This window comes from Oryzias latipes, chromosome 17 (assembly GCF_053564925.1).
Source record: "Oryzias latipes strain Hd-rR chromosome 17, Olatipes_Hd-rR_3.1".
NCBI lineage: Eukaryota > Metazoa > Chordata > Actinopteri > Beloniformes > Adrianichthyidae > Oryzias > Oryzias latipes.
This window is the reverse complement of record NC_136253.1, coordinates 34,347,177-34,360,815: the sequence shown is the minus strand read 5'-3', so window position 1 is coordinate 34,360,815 and position 13,639 is coordinate 34,347,177. Positions and strand designations below refer to the sequence as shown.

Sequence of the window (13,639 nt, the reverse complement as noted above, 5' to 3'; positions counted from 1 at the left end):
ACATTTGTCAAAAGCTATTTTGCATTCAATTAAGTGGAAACAAATGATCTTGTTTATGTTCTGTTTGCTTTTTGCTTGAAGGTCATGCACTGATGGAAGCCTGACGGGGATTTACAGCCTCTCTTTGTCACAGTCAGACCCTCACTTGTCTGCTCTGCATTCCCTCTCTGACAGGTTTAACGGTGGAATCCATAGAAGCACCAAATAAAGACCCAACGGACACATCTAGTTGATGTCTGAATCATAGCTTTTTAGACATTTACAGCTATAAATATGCATCCAATAGTCATCCATTCATAGAAGCCTATCGCACGTCTCCAGTGGACGCTGTTCCCACAGTGGGTACCGTTGAAGTCCCATGATAAAGTGCATTGATGCTGCCATTTTTTTCCTGAGGAGTAAATTAATTAAAAAATAATAAGTCATTCATAAAATAAGATAAAGAATAATTTAGAATTTGAAGTAATTCAGGTTTTGTGTCCTTTAGAGGCCATCCTAACGTTCAATAATGTCAGAAAGGACAGTTTTCAGAAAGAGGAATACAAAAAGAGCTGCAACGCTAAAGGACAATCTGATAGTATCTAAAAACTGGAGAATGGCATTATCCTTGACATTTATACCTTTTTTCTGAAATTACATTTATAAGTTGTGTATGGGGTCATGGGAAGCATGAGTAAAGGGAGCTGGGGAGGGTTGGGTTTTTATTTTAATTTATTGTAAAGCACTTCGAGCTGTGCAATGTCTGAGCAGTGTTGGGGTAAATTGTCCCTTGGCAACCTGTTCAGGGTGACCTCCGCTCTTCCCACCAGTGGCTGGGTTGACTCCAGCAATGGTGACCCCAAAAGGAATTTAATGGGCTTTAAAGATGTAAATGTAATACATTTTTTAAAAAAAACCTCCAAGAATACCCCAATTTAGTTGTTTGTGTTACGGTTTCTGTTTCTTTGCCCTTGTGGTTTGCTTCCTTTTTGTTCTGGCATGTTTTGAGTTACTTCCTGTTTTATTTTGTAGTGTTTCCTGGTTTGTTGTAGTTTTGAGTTTTACTTTGGTCCCCATCCTTCCTGAGTGTTTCCACCTGTGTCTCGTTTGTCTGTATTTAAGTCTTGTCATTCCCTTCCTCCTGTGCTGGTCCATAGTTTGTAATTGTGCTGGTCCCTGGTTTTGAGCGTTTCTGTATTTTCATGTTTCGAGTCTCTAGCCTGCCGCATGCAGTGGTTTCGGTTTGGTATCTTTAGTTTTGTTTATTAAAGCCCCCGTTCCCCTGCAACCTCCTGCCTCCTCTCCTCTCTGCGCCTGGGTACTTCCCTTCTCCCTCGTAACAGTTTGAGATGTCTAGGAGACCTCGATTAGAGGTATGTCAGTTATTTAAGAGGCATCTAATTCCCAGTGGGATAAAACAAAAGAATTTACAAAATAACTTGATCAAACACTTTTTCAATAGATCAAATAACAGCAAACATTCAGGGTTTTTTGTTTTTTTACAAGGCCATCTTCATCGTTTTTATGTCATAAACATAACATTTGCAGTGATTGCTATGGCTACAGGCTGCACGGGTTGGTGATTCAGCATCATGGGAGAAGAAACAAAGGATTCTTTTTCTGCAGTCGGCAGTTTTCAAGTGAAGACACCCAGAAACAAACTGTTTTGCTCTCAGTCGCACTTCACGCTGAGTCTGACTGATGTTGTCTTTTGCTTTTTAGATTCTTGTAACTCTTTGTTCTCAAACAGTTAAGCTTCATAAAAGCTCCACCAGATTACAACCAGAACGGAAAAATTAAAATAATTTTCAAAAATCCAGATTTAGCCAAAAATGAGATCCCTGCTCTCGCCTCACACTGAGTCACCAGCTGCAAACAACAAGTTACCGTCGGCTGTCTGCATACTGTCCTTGTAGTTGATAGATCAGCAATACACAATCCCCGCTCTGTGTGGGACAATCCTGGGGCCGCTGCGTCTGTCCACTCTGACAGAGCTGACTCATAATGGGCTCAGGAACAGGAATTTCCACGCTGCACGCCCCTCGCTCTCACTGAGAGCTTTCCTTTGGATTTCACCAGCTTGTTTAGAGCCAGACTCCAGTGTTTTCCCAGTCGGGTCGAGGGTCCTGCAGGGTCAAAGTGCTTTGGATCTGTTTAAATCAGCTAAGCTCTGGCTATCGAAGCCAGAAAAGGCTACAAGCTTTTCTCAAAATCAGCACAGTCCAGAATGTTTCGTCCCATTAGGAGCTAGGACATGATTCTCCAAAATGAATCCAAATCCTTTTGCTGCGTATTCTTGACAAAAGAAAAACTTGATTTAAGACTCAAAAAATCTCAAAAGTTCAATCTATGTTCGACTGACACTCGTTATTTTGGAAACAGAAATTTAGATTTATGTTCAAAGAATAAATGCTAGTTTGAGATTTGATGAGGATTTATTCAAATGGACTAACGTCTAAAATGAGTCATTTCCACTAATTACACTAGAGTTTTGTCACTGTAATAAAAAAGAAAAAGTACAATTAGGTTCATTAAAACTCAATAAATACAACAATTTGCTTAGAACTTTGTAAAAAAACCTTTTTATTGGGTTGTTTAACCTTCAGTTTGAAGTAATTCTGTTAACTTTTTGAGCTTATTTCTCCCTTTTTTAATGTGGAACTCCTTGTTTCTTTACGTTGATATTTTATGAAAAGATTTCTCATAAACTAAAATGACTTGCTGCATGAACAGATACATTTACTGCTTTCTAGTGATCTTTAGTGTTCTTTTCCAATTTTTAGGTTACTCATGTTTTCAGTGTATCCCTGAACACAACTCAGTAACACTGCAGCTTTCACACCATTACCTGCCTGTCAATAAATTAAAGTTTGATGATAAACCAACGCCCGAAGGTCCCAGCAACACCAAAGGAGGCTCGCTTTGGAGGTTTAAAGTGTCACTGACTCAGCTTTGCTGCATGTTTTCCTGCAGAATCTGTGCAATTCAGCAGCGAGAAAGCAGCAAATCTAGTGAGAAAAGAGAGCACAAGAGGAAGGAAAAAAAGGATTAGAGCATCATGACTAATTTTTGTCATGTTTGAAACTGGTTGAAGCGGCAGTCTGTCTGGAAAGCTGCATTTTCAAATCCTGGAGCAGTCGGTCTCCCAGTTTCTCTCCAGATCACTGACAGTGAAACACTGCAAACATGGAGTATTTATTGTCCTCGCATTGGAAAATATTTCCAAAACGTGTGACACATTTGCACAAGACCACCTCATGCACTGATCAACCCTTTTAGTATGGTTGGGGTGGGGTGGGAGGGGGGAGTCTCATGACACATTTGAAATGACCAAAGGCTCCAAGGAGGAAAAAAACAAATTAAAAAAAAGCAAATATTTAACTAAGTTAAAGCATGAAATGGATGAAGATCTGATTCCAAATAGTCACTTGGTTTGTGGATTATGCTTTTCTTCAGGAATCAAAGAAAATTGAGTGTGAAAGAATCTGATGATCACAAATTCTTCTCTTCCTTGGATAACGAGCTCCATTCAGAGTTTATAAATGGAGCCCGAAGAGGAGGAGATCCTTTACTGGACCCACCACGCGTCACTCAAAACCCACCGCCGCATTTGCATAAGGAGGAGACTATAAGCGGGTGAAGATGCAGGAACCGCCCATCCAGGCGCAGTCCGCGGACGCAGCTCAGGACGCACCAAACGCGCGCAGCATCACCCCCGGAGCTGAAGATGTCCTACAGATCTGCCCCCCATTCTTCCTACAAGAAGATGTTTGGGGGTGAACAAGCTTCGGCCAGAAGCAGCTACTCCAGCCGCCAGTTCTCCAGCCCGGTTCGGTCCAGCCGGGTCTCCTTTGGTCTCTCCTCTGCCCCAGTTTACGCAGTGAAGACGCAGAGGCTCCGGAGCAGCGCCGCCATGCCCCGGCTGGCCTCCGAGAGCCTGGACTTCTCCCTGCACGACGCCGTCAACAGCGAGTTCCTCACGAACCGGACCAACGAGAAGGCCCAGATGCAGTCCCTCAACGACCGCTTCGCCAGCTACATCGAGAAGGTGCGCTTCTTGGAGCAGCAGAACAAGATCCTGCTGGCGGAGCTGGAGCAGCTGCGGGGCAAAGGCACCTCCCGCATCGGAGATCTCTACGAGGACGAGATGCGGGAGCTGCGGCGCCAGGTGGACCAGCTCACCAACGAGAAGGCGCGCGTGGAGGTGCACCGGGACAACCTGGCGGACGACATCGAGAGGCTGAGAGAGAAGTAGGGGAGGGGGCGTGGCCCTCGTGGTTCCGCTTTTCTGTAGGCCTGTGTGGCTGGTCGTGTAAAATATCCCCACATCACTGATATTATAGAAATAAAGTTTGCAGAAATAGAAACGGAAACACATGAAAAAAGTTTAAGAGAAAGTTCCCAATTCCAATAAGTCTTGAAAAAGTGTCTTTTCTCTGACTTTTGCAGGCTGCGTGATGAAATTTCCCAGAGGGAGGAGGCTGAGGCAACCATGCAAAGCTTTAGACAGGTACTGCTGGATCCAACTCAATCCTTTCCACCCCAACAAAACACAAATGTCTTATTTTCAAAGGTTTTTGCTGCAGAACTCTTAGTGAGAACCGGGATGCTGATCTTAATTTCTCCAGTTCTGCAGTGTTCTTCCACTTCCAAACCTTTTAAAACGTTAAATCTGTTACCTTAATTTCCATCTATTTAACAGCAGGTTTTTATATGCCGTGGGACGGATGTGCTCCCCAGCAGATTACTGCTGAGCCAGTGGAACGGTAGAGTACAGGCTGACCTGGCCCTGGCTGCAGAGGCCAAGTTTTGGCGTGTTGTGCTCAGTCAGGCCTGCAGTGAAAGCAGATTGTTTGAGTCTGACTAGTCACAGAGAAAGGGCAGGACTACAGTGTGGATCTCAGAGGGATCAGACATGTGACCAGAGCTGTCCCGTTCCCGGATCATCAGACTCTCACTTGTTTTGGTGTGGCAGTGGGACTGTCCCGCCGTCACAGGGTGTCATGGTGAATCATGTAAATGCAAAAAAAAAAGGCCTCATGTTTCAAGATAAGTGAACATTTTCTGACGACTGTTTAAGAAAATAAATGGCTTGATGTGGAATTTGTGTGAGCGACAGGATGGATGGCACTGAGACAACAATGCGGCGGCCGCAGCTCCTGCTCAGTCAGGCAGACAGTCACTCTCCCAGCCTGGGGCTTGCTGGGAAAACCCTGCTGAATAGCCCACTTTGTTTGTGGCATTAGTGTGGGAGGGGGGTGCTGCTGCTTCATTTGCTGATACGTCAATTACAAGCCTGCCAGCGCCCCGACAAAGCTGCAAAGCTGCACGGTGCCACTGCAAGTGCATGTGAGTTAAGAGAAAAAGAAACTGATTAAAAGAAAAAAAAAGGGAAACTTTTAATAATGGAATTAATTTTCTAGTCTAATGAACCGTGGAGAGTTTTAGTTTGAGAGTGGAGTCAGCTAATAATAAAAAAAAGAGATTAGGAAGCTCTACAGGAATGCTTGGTGGTTTGGGATGCTCTGAACAAAAGGTATTTTAGAAAAGTCCCAGTGAATTGCTCCCTTGTCCCTCCTAAAATAAAGCTATGCAGGCACACAAAGGCCACCTCAGGTTCCTTTCTATTCATTCACACAAATCTGCTGGTTTCCTGTCATAAATTAGGTGCACATCTGGTCAGAATGTGGACAAATAATGAGACACCTATTTTCAGCCGTAGTAACCCTGGAGAACCCAAGGAGTCAAATTTGGCCACTGTTTTTTTTTAGGCTGCCATCTGGACTCTTCCATTAAAAGATCTTTAATAAAGTGCTAATAGTGGTTTTAGTCTATCACCTCAAAGCTCTTCGAACAACACTGGCAACCTACTTGGGAAAAAAATGTCGGTTGTAAGTTTCAGATTTTGAACGGCTGATTATGTTGAACAAAATATTAGCAGTTTTAGCTTAATTAGTGTCTTTGTACAAAGGTAATTTTGGTTGCGAGGAAGCAGGCCGTGTCACACAGCCACTACCTACATATCGCACATTTTCCCTCGTATGACATGTCTGTCTGTTTTGATCCATGCGTGATTTACGTCATTCATTAGTGTTTCTTGCGTTCGTCATTCGTGGATGTGCGCAGATGTCCGTCGAGGGTTTCAGCCAACGGGCCTTTACATGATTTTAGGTTTTGAGCTGCTCAAAATTTTTGGTCGGTATAAAATTACGCAGTTTACGCATATTTAAAGTACAGTATACGCGTAAGACTCACGCAATTGTGTGTGATTTCTGCAAGATGCATTTGCAAATTTGTGACCTTCTACAACCGTTCCACGTTTGTCTGACAGACTTTTCACGCACAATCTCCAGATGCATAATATTTTTATTGTGCACACGGCGCAACTATCACGTATGACCACGTATAGTGGCTGTGTGACACGGCCTTCAGCCCGCGAGGGCAGTTAGAAAGGGGGCCACTAGGGCGGTCGCTGGGGGCCATCCAACACCCAACATCGTGCAAGACTTTAATATCATTTTGTTACCTGTGTCAAACTACCTGAAAAAGCCCAGAAAACAATTTTTCTCGCATTTTCCAGGGTAAAGCAGTTGAGAAGGAATAAATAATTTGTATTTTTGTGTCATATCTTAAAAACAACCAACAGAAGGTGTCAATAAATACATGATGTTAGCAGCACCTGCAAGGACATGTGTGGCCTGCCCACGGCTGCTTTTTCTGTTTTTGGATTCATGTTATGACCTTGGGTGACAACACAACCCACACACACACACTGTTTATAGGTGCTGTGAGTCCTCTTCACAGCATGTGCATCAGAATATGTCAGCAGAATGCATAATTCATGTCACCTTCACAAGTCACCTTATTAAGAGTGAGTGTCATGGCGCAGGACGTGGACAGTGCTGCCCTGGCTCGACTGGACCTGGAGCGGAAGATTGAGTCGCTTCAGGAGGAAATCAACTTCCTGAAGAAGCTGCATGATGAGGTAAGCTTCGGTGTGAGGCCAGGCGGCGTCGGGTTGCTGCAGAAACACTGCGCTTGCACTTGAAAATCTCATAGGGATGCACAAAAAGAAGCCGCATAGATGTTGTTGGTGTTATCAAATTTCCAGGTGGTCTGAAGATGCCTGGAAAAGTGCAGGAATAGGAGTTTGATTAGTGTTTTTTGGAGACTGACGTGAACATGTCTGCTGCAGGAAATGCTGGAGTTTCAGAGTCAGGTGCAGCAGCAGCAACAGCACGTCCAGGTTGACATGGACGTGGCAAAGCCCGACCTGACTGCAGCTCTGAGGGACGTTCGCCTGCAGTATGAGAACCTGGCCACCAAGAACATCCAAGAGTCAGAGGAATGGTACAAATCGAAGGTAAGAACTCAGGGTGAAATTTGAAAGTATAACATGGAGTAAATACAGAAATATGAATAAATAAAAAAACTGCAAGTTCAGACTTCATCATGTTTTTGTCTACTATAGTAAAAGCCTCCTTCTTCACAAATTTTTTTTAAACCAACTGATCATTTCCTGCTCAGTAAATCGTTAAATATAAAATGCTGAATATGCTGAATCAGAATATCTACCGCCCTCGTTGCCCCCTTTAGACCTAGCCTTACTGGCTGAGCATCTACATGCCTCAATCCCCCAATCTTCCCCAGCCACCCCGGTCAAAGCTAAATGTGAAAGAAATTGATGAAAAAAAAACACTTTTTTTCCAAATGTTAACTTTTCTGTTGGTTTTATCTCCATAGCAACCATATAATTCCTTGTTTGCCTGAAGGTGACGAACAGGGCGATGTAATTTTTAGACGAATCAGAGAAAAGTAAATTTTGGGATTTCCTTGGCAACGGAGGTTTTATGTTAACCACGCCTACATTCCTAATATGGTCACATGGTACGGTACATCATTTGAGCCCGGCATTCTTGGATTACACATTTATACAGAATTCTGGTAAAAAATGTGCAAGCAACAGGAGAATGTCACTTCTGTGAACTCGCCACGCCAACGCCGTTCAAAATCCCAATGATACTCGAGGAGTAAGAAGGCGATAGATTGACATCTCTAAAAGGAGTTTAAATTTGTGGCTGGTGGCCAAAGGGGACATTTTCTTTTTAATTCAAGATGGCCGCCTCTTTACGAGGTCAAAACTTTGACTATGGTTCTAGGCCTAACCGTGTGTGAAGATCGCTCCAGCAAAAGTTTTCTTTCCCAACTTTGCCACTAAATGGCCGCCAAGTCGTTGGTCCTGTGCCCATCCCTTAATAATTTCAAAACTTCCCTTGGAAAGAAGAATTGCGGAAAAAAACCCCCGTAGAGTTGACTTTCTGCACCTTCAGCTCCCTGCCCGTCCTCTGTTTGTCGTTTCAAGTTTGCTGACCTCACTGAAGCAGCGGCGAGGAACAACGAAGCTTTGAGGATGGCCAAGCAGGAGGCCAACGACTACAGGCGCCAAGTTCAGGCTCTCACCTGTGAGGTGGACGCCCTCAAAGGAACTGTGAGTGAGCAGTTAAGGAAAACGATACCTTCATCGTCAGCCTTGGGGTGTGTCAATCAATGCAGCTTGAAAACCAGCACCCATCAGCTTTTTTGTATTTGCTTGTTATCTGTTTGCGTCCCAGAATGAGTCTTTGGAGCGTCAGCTGAGGGAGATGGAGGAGAATTTCTCCCTGGAGTCTAACGGATACCAGGACACCATCGGTCGCCTGGAGGAGGACATGCATAACATAAAGGATGAGATGGCCCGTCACCTCCGCGAGTACCAGGACCTCCTAAATGTCAAGATGGCTCTAGATATTGAGATCGCCACCTACAGGAAGCTGCTGGAAGGAGAGGAGAGCAGGTGACGGATCCACGATTTGGTTTGTGTAATGCTACGTTCACATCAGGGTCGGAAATGGGCCTTCACCACTTCCAATGAAAGGTCTATGGACATGCATATGCGCGTTTTGAGCTCTCGGGTTCAAAGCTCTCATGTCCACGCATCGCTACACATGATTTTAAGTCTGTTTCAGGCTGAATGCACATTAAAAGTTAAACAGGTTTGAACAATCAGAGACTCGAATTTGGTAGTCACGTATGGATGGCGTCCTTTTCAAGGCACCAACGTGCCGACCGTTTGAAAGATAAAATGATAATTGCGGTTTGTGCCCGGCTAGAATTCAATGACCCCAAGTCTGATATATCGGAATCGAGCTGTCAAAGAAAAAGTCTGGAGCAAAGACTCACCAGATTTAGACATTTCTACGGTGGCCCAGAAGCCTCTTCCAACTGTAGGTAAATGCACTATTGGATAGCGACAGTCCAGATCAAATTCCATGAAATAAAAGCACATTCAAGAATGCTTGTTTGGTGTGTTTCTTTACATGCCCGGTGTTTGTGTGTGTGGCATAAGCTGCTGTTAGCGCTCTCTTTTTGTAAATGTTTTAACAAAAAGCCTTTTTTCTTGTTTGTAAATTTTTGTCTTTGCAGAATCTCCACTCCTCTGCCAAACTTGTCTTCTCTAAACCTTAGAGGTGATTTATTTATTCAAAAGCCTATTTCCAACCCAAAATATTCAACTTTATTTTAATGATCTTTGACAAATGTTCTTCCTCAGATGCAATAGTTGACTCCAGATCCCAACTTGAAACCACAACAACCAAGAAAGTTCTCATCAAGACCATCGAGACCAGGGACGGTCAGGTAAAGTCACCTTTAAGAGTCTTTTGATCGGTTTGATTGATCTCTCATTTTTAATAATTTAGTTCACCCTTTTCAGGTGATCAATGAGTCGACCCAGAACCATGATGACATGGAGTGATGACGCCTTTTCCAAACAGCTGATGCGAGCAATAAGAAGATCCACGTTTCCCCAATCAATCCAACGACCACCAGGAGCGTGGAAAGTGCCTTTTACATGTGATGATCCAGTAAGCTTGTTAGTTTCCACACTGTGCTTTGCTTTTTTTCTCTGCTGACAGCACTTTGTCACGTTTGTTTAGATGGATTGATGAACAAACTATAAAAATCCTCACTGAGGTCTGCAAAAACATTTATTTGTAACCAAAGTGGTATTTTGATTGAGCATGCACTATGAAGAAGAAGTTCACTATTTCCTGAATGCAGCAATAAACTCTGGAGACTGTAACTCTGAGATGTTTTATTACACTTTATGGACACAACCTTTCATTTGTATTAATTTCCATTAGTTAAAAGGGAAATAAGATTGTCTGGGTTTAGAGGAACACTTTTTGCCGCTCCATCCTCTCATTTGGAAATGGATCATGGGGGCAGCAGTCGGAGCAAAGATGCCCAGATTCCCTCTCCCCGACCGCTTCCTCCCCGGGACCTCCACACAGTGGGACATGCCCGAAACACCTTCCCAGGGGGGGTGTCCAGAAAGCATCGGGACCCGATGCCTGAGCCGCCTCCTGACTGCCCCCTTGACGTGGTGGAACGGTTGAAGAGCTCCTGCTATCCCAGGAGCTGAGCTGCCAGGGGTTCATTCTCATGGTGGGGTGTCCTATGGCAGACAGCTCCTTAGTGATGACCCAGACAAAGAGCGGTTTAGACCCCCCTCTATGAGTAGAAATCAACAAGATTGAGTTTTGTCACCCGGATCGGCGTCACCGGGGCACCACTTTGGAGCTGGGTTTCGCAGGTGATCGCCTGGTGGCGGGGACTCCTCCCAGAGGTCCTGTTTGGATCCAGCTCAAAGTGATGACGTGGGATCACTCCCCCGTGGGCCCTCCTCCTGCTGGAGGGTTTAAAGGTTGGCTATGTGCTTTGGGCTGCAGTCAAAAGCAGGTGCCTCAGCGGCCCAAATTCTGCTCATGGAACTTTGCTTTTCTGTGATTCATAAAGTACAAAATAAAAAGAAAGGGTGGCCCGCAGAGCAGACTTTCCTCTAAATATGATCCTTTTTTCATCTGCTCCTGATTCACAGCAAATTAAATAAAGAAAACCAGAAATACAATTTTAAGCCAAATTTTCTTCATACATGTCCTCCATTATCAGAATAATGCAGAGGAAATATTCAACACACTAAGACAAAATAACAATTTCATCAGAGTTGTTCTTTATACGGTAAATAACTACAACTAAAAATAATAATAAACTTTCTGCATCTGCTCACAAGAAATACGGCATTAAAAATGGTCTGAATTATGAATAAATGAAATGACCCACAGTTTAAATGAACTTAATTAAATGAGTTGGGTTAAACCACAACTAATCCTGGTAAAATTTTATTCATATGTATTTGTTCTCACTTCTAGTCACAAGGTGGGGATGAGAACAGGGACGGGGCAGCAACCCCCAAGCTGGAGGAGTGGCTATACTCCTGGAAAGACCTCAGACCTCTCAGTCCAGAAAAGAGCAGTACCAGGAACAGCTAAGATCCTGCAGGACCCTCAAGCTCCCAGGCCTCTGATAGAGGACCCGAGCTTGGAGGAGAAACCACCCGCGGGGGGTTTATTTTGATTTATTTGACACTTTTTGGGTCCTTTACATTATTGCAGAGCCTCAACCTCACCAGGTCTGATTTGAGGGGATGAAACACACCTGCGTGACTTCATCAAGCAGAGGGGTTTTTTCCTGACACCTGTCGGTGAAATACGGTAACGGATTTTGGAGGACCCTGAACAAGCAAAAACAAAAAAGTTCATCAAAAAGTTTGAATTCAGTAAAAACCCCGCGATTATTCAGATACTAGTTCTCCTTAAGGAAAACAACAATAAAGAGTTACAACTGACTTTAACCCCCCCCCACACACACACACACACATTTTCCATTCTGTCACTGATCCATAAAAACTTCCTAGAAACCTCCGGTGTGAATCAGAATAAAACTCACCGTCATTTTCCCGGGAGAGGCACGTTTGTTGACGGGGCAACTTTCCCCACGTGACGTGTCAGCTGGAGGAAACACGGGGGGAGGGGGTGCTTCCCTAAAACTCCGACATTCCACCTGTTTCCCGGTTTGCAGCTGAACACTTGCCGGTGATGAACGAACTGCGCGTTTTTGATGGCGAGCAGAGCCGCCCGGTTCCAACAGGTACAAAGGAAGACGACAGGTGAGCTCGGAGGGCGCGCGCTAGTTCCTGCCCAGACTTCTTCAGCTCAGGGCTTCCGGGATGGGCTCGGTCACCTCCGCCTTCACCAGAACCCGGAACGCCTTAGTGAAAGTGGGCTCCGAGCCCGACAAGCATGACCCGGAGAGGAGCCAGTCCGCGCCGGAGTCGGACCGAACCAGGAAGAGAGGCGCGTGCTTCAACGCGTCCAGCCAGACCGCGCGGCAAAGCTCGCGCCAGTCGCTGTCCGAGGTCCTGAGCAGACAGGACTCCAACAAGCAAAGTACACGGAAGAAGGTTTCTGACGGTCAGCAGGGCGGTGAGTCCGAAACCCAGACGGTCACAAGTCATTCTGGAGCGCATCTTCTGGGCACTTTGGCTATTTTTTTTGTTATTAACCACAAAGAAAAAAATGCAAAAGTGTTTTCTTAAATTGTGCTCTTTTTAAAAAAAAATATTAAGTAAAAATCTACATGAAACATAATCAGTCAGAACTGTAAGATCTTTTAGGGACAAAGTGGTTATCAACTTGTTTTTGATGTTTTTCTAAAGACTGAACTTTAGGTTTTTTATTAAAACAGTGTGGTCACGTGACCAAGCAGAGAACATGTATTATTTCAGCTTTGGTGTTTGTGCTTTACACATTTTTACAAGGTCAGAAACTTTTGTTGTTTAGGTGGCAAAAATGGTTTCATTGCACCAAATACATGAACTCCTCTGTGATTAAAACACAGTTTTGCACTGTGACAAACTGCAGGCGGATTTCTTTTCTTTTGTAAGTGTTCCAGTATATGTCTGACAGGTAATTTAGCAAACATGGTGTTGATTTGTTTACTGCTGGTTAAATTACCGTGTTTTTCCAGTTCACGTGAGTTTCCTGCTGGCTGCAGTGTGATTGTTGTGGCAGGTCTCTGTTTTTCTGTTGATATAAAACCCCTATTTTTTCTATAAAGGAGGACAATTGTTCACTTCAGAGGGTTAAGTGAATATACTCGTAGAAAAAAAAAGAAGCTCTGAATAAACGCTGAGCCTTTGAAGACCGGCTTCAATGCAGCATATCTCCACAAGCAAAGCATCTCTTTGATATATGAGACGTCGCTGTGACAGAAATAACCCAAATGAAAATGTGTGGAAACCATTTCCTGACTGAAACTACAGTTTCCCAAATGGGTGTTAATTTAGAAAAAAATATTCCATGAAGTTTTAGATTATTTCACATTGAGATAAAGGCTTCACCGTCTTCATATTTTAAATAACTTCCTTTTTGTTGTCTCCGGCATGGAGCAGCCCTCTCCACTTTTCGGTTATCCATCTATTTATGCTTTCTCCCACTAGCTTACAGCCCCTCACAACCCGACCTTAGCATCAGCGGTGTAACAAAACGGCTAGCTGTGTTGGAGCTATCCAGCCGTACAGTTTAGATCCAGATTTATGGTCGGACAAGGAAAACCAAGACGAACACGGTTTTTTGTCTGACGGTGGATGCATGAAATGCGGTGGAGCAGGGTGCTCAAATTTTTCTAAGTCACAAATACAATCTCTGATTCAATGCTCCTGATTCACAACGGTTTGAATAAAGAAATACCCAGAAATGTAATTTCTAACCTTAATTTTCTC

General features: G+C 44.0%; 2 protein-coding genes and 1 long non-coding RNA gene across 6 annotated transcripts in view; 2 read left to right on the top strand and 1 right to left on the bottom strand.

Moving 5' to 3' along the window:
* Nucleotides 1-3,435: 3,435 nt before the first annotated feature.
* LOC101163931 (vimentin) lies at nt 3,436-10,099 on the top strand. Its single transcript, XM_004079440.5, has 9 exons — nt 3,436-4,230; nt 4,429-4,489; nt 6,869-6,964; nt 7,175-7,342; nt 8,342-8,467; nt 8,592-8,812; nt 9,442-9,485; nt 9,569-9,654; nt 9,731-10,099. Exons 1-9 carry the CDS (start codon nt 3,707-3,709, stop codon nt 9,770-9,772), a joined length of 1,368 nt encoding a protein of 455 aa, XP_004079488.1. The 5' UTR covers nt 3,436-3,706; the 3' UTR covers nt 9,773-10,099.
* Nucleotides 10,100-10,569: 470 nt separating this feature from the next.
* On the bottom strand, nt 10,570-11,945 carry LOC105356284 (uncharacterized). The gene is made up of 3 exons (XR_910487.4): nt 11,806-11,945; nt 11,515-11,590; nt 10,570-10,708 (listed from the first exon to the last, which is right to left on the bottom strand). It is a non-coding gene; the product is annotated as an uncharacterized LOC105356284 (long non-coding RNA).
* A 38-nt stretch (nt 11,946-11,983) lies between these two features.
* The window catches only part of pde1cb (phosphodiesterase 1C, calmodulin-dependent b), a 150,918-nt gene continuing 149,262 nt past the window's right edge, over nt 11,984-13,639 (top strand). For all 4 annotated transcript variants that reach the window (XM_078934271.1, XM_078934270.1, XM_078934272.1 and 1 more), the window contains exon 1: nt 11,984-12,341. In XM_078934271.1, the coding sequence (XP_078790397.1) occupies nt 12,086-12,341 (256 nt within the window). In that variant the 5' untranslated portion in view covers nt 11,984-12,085. The remainder of the gene's footprint in view (nt 12,342-13,639) is intronic.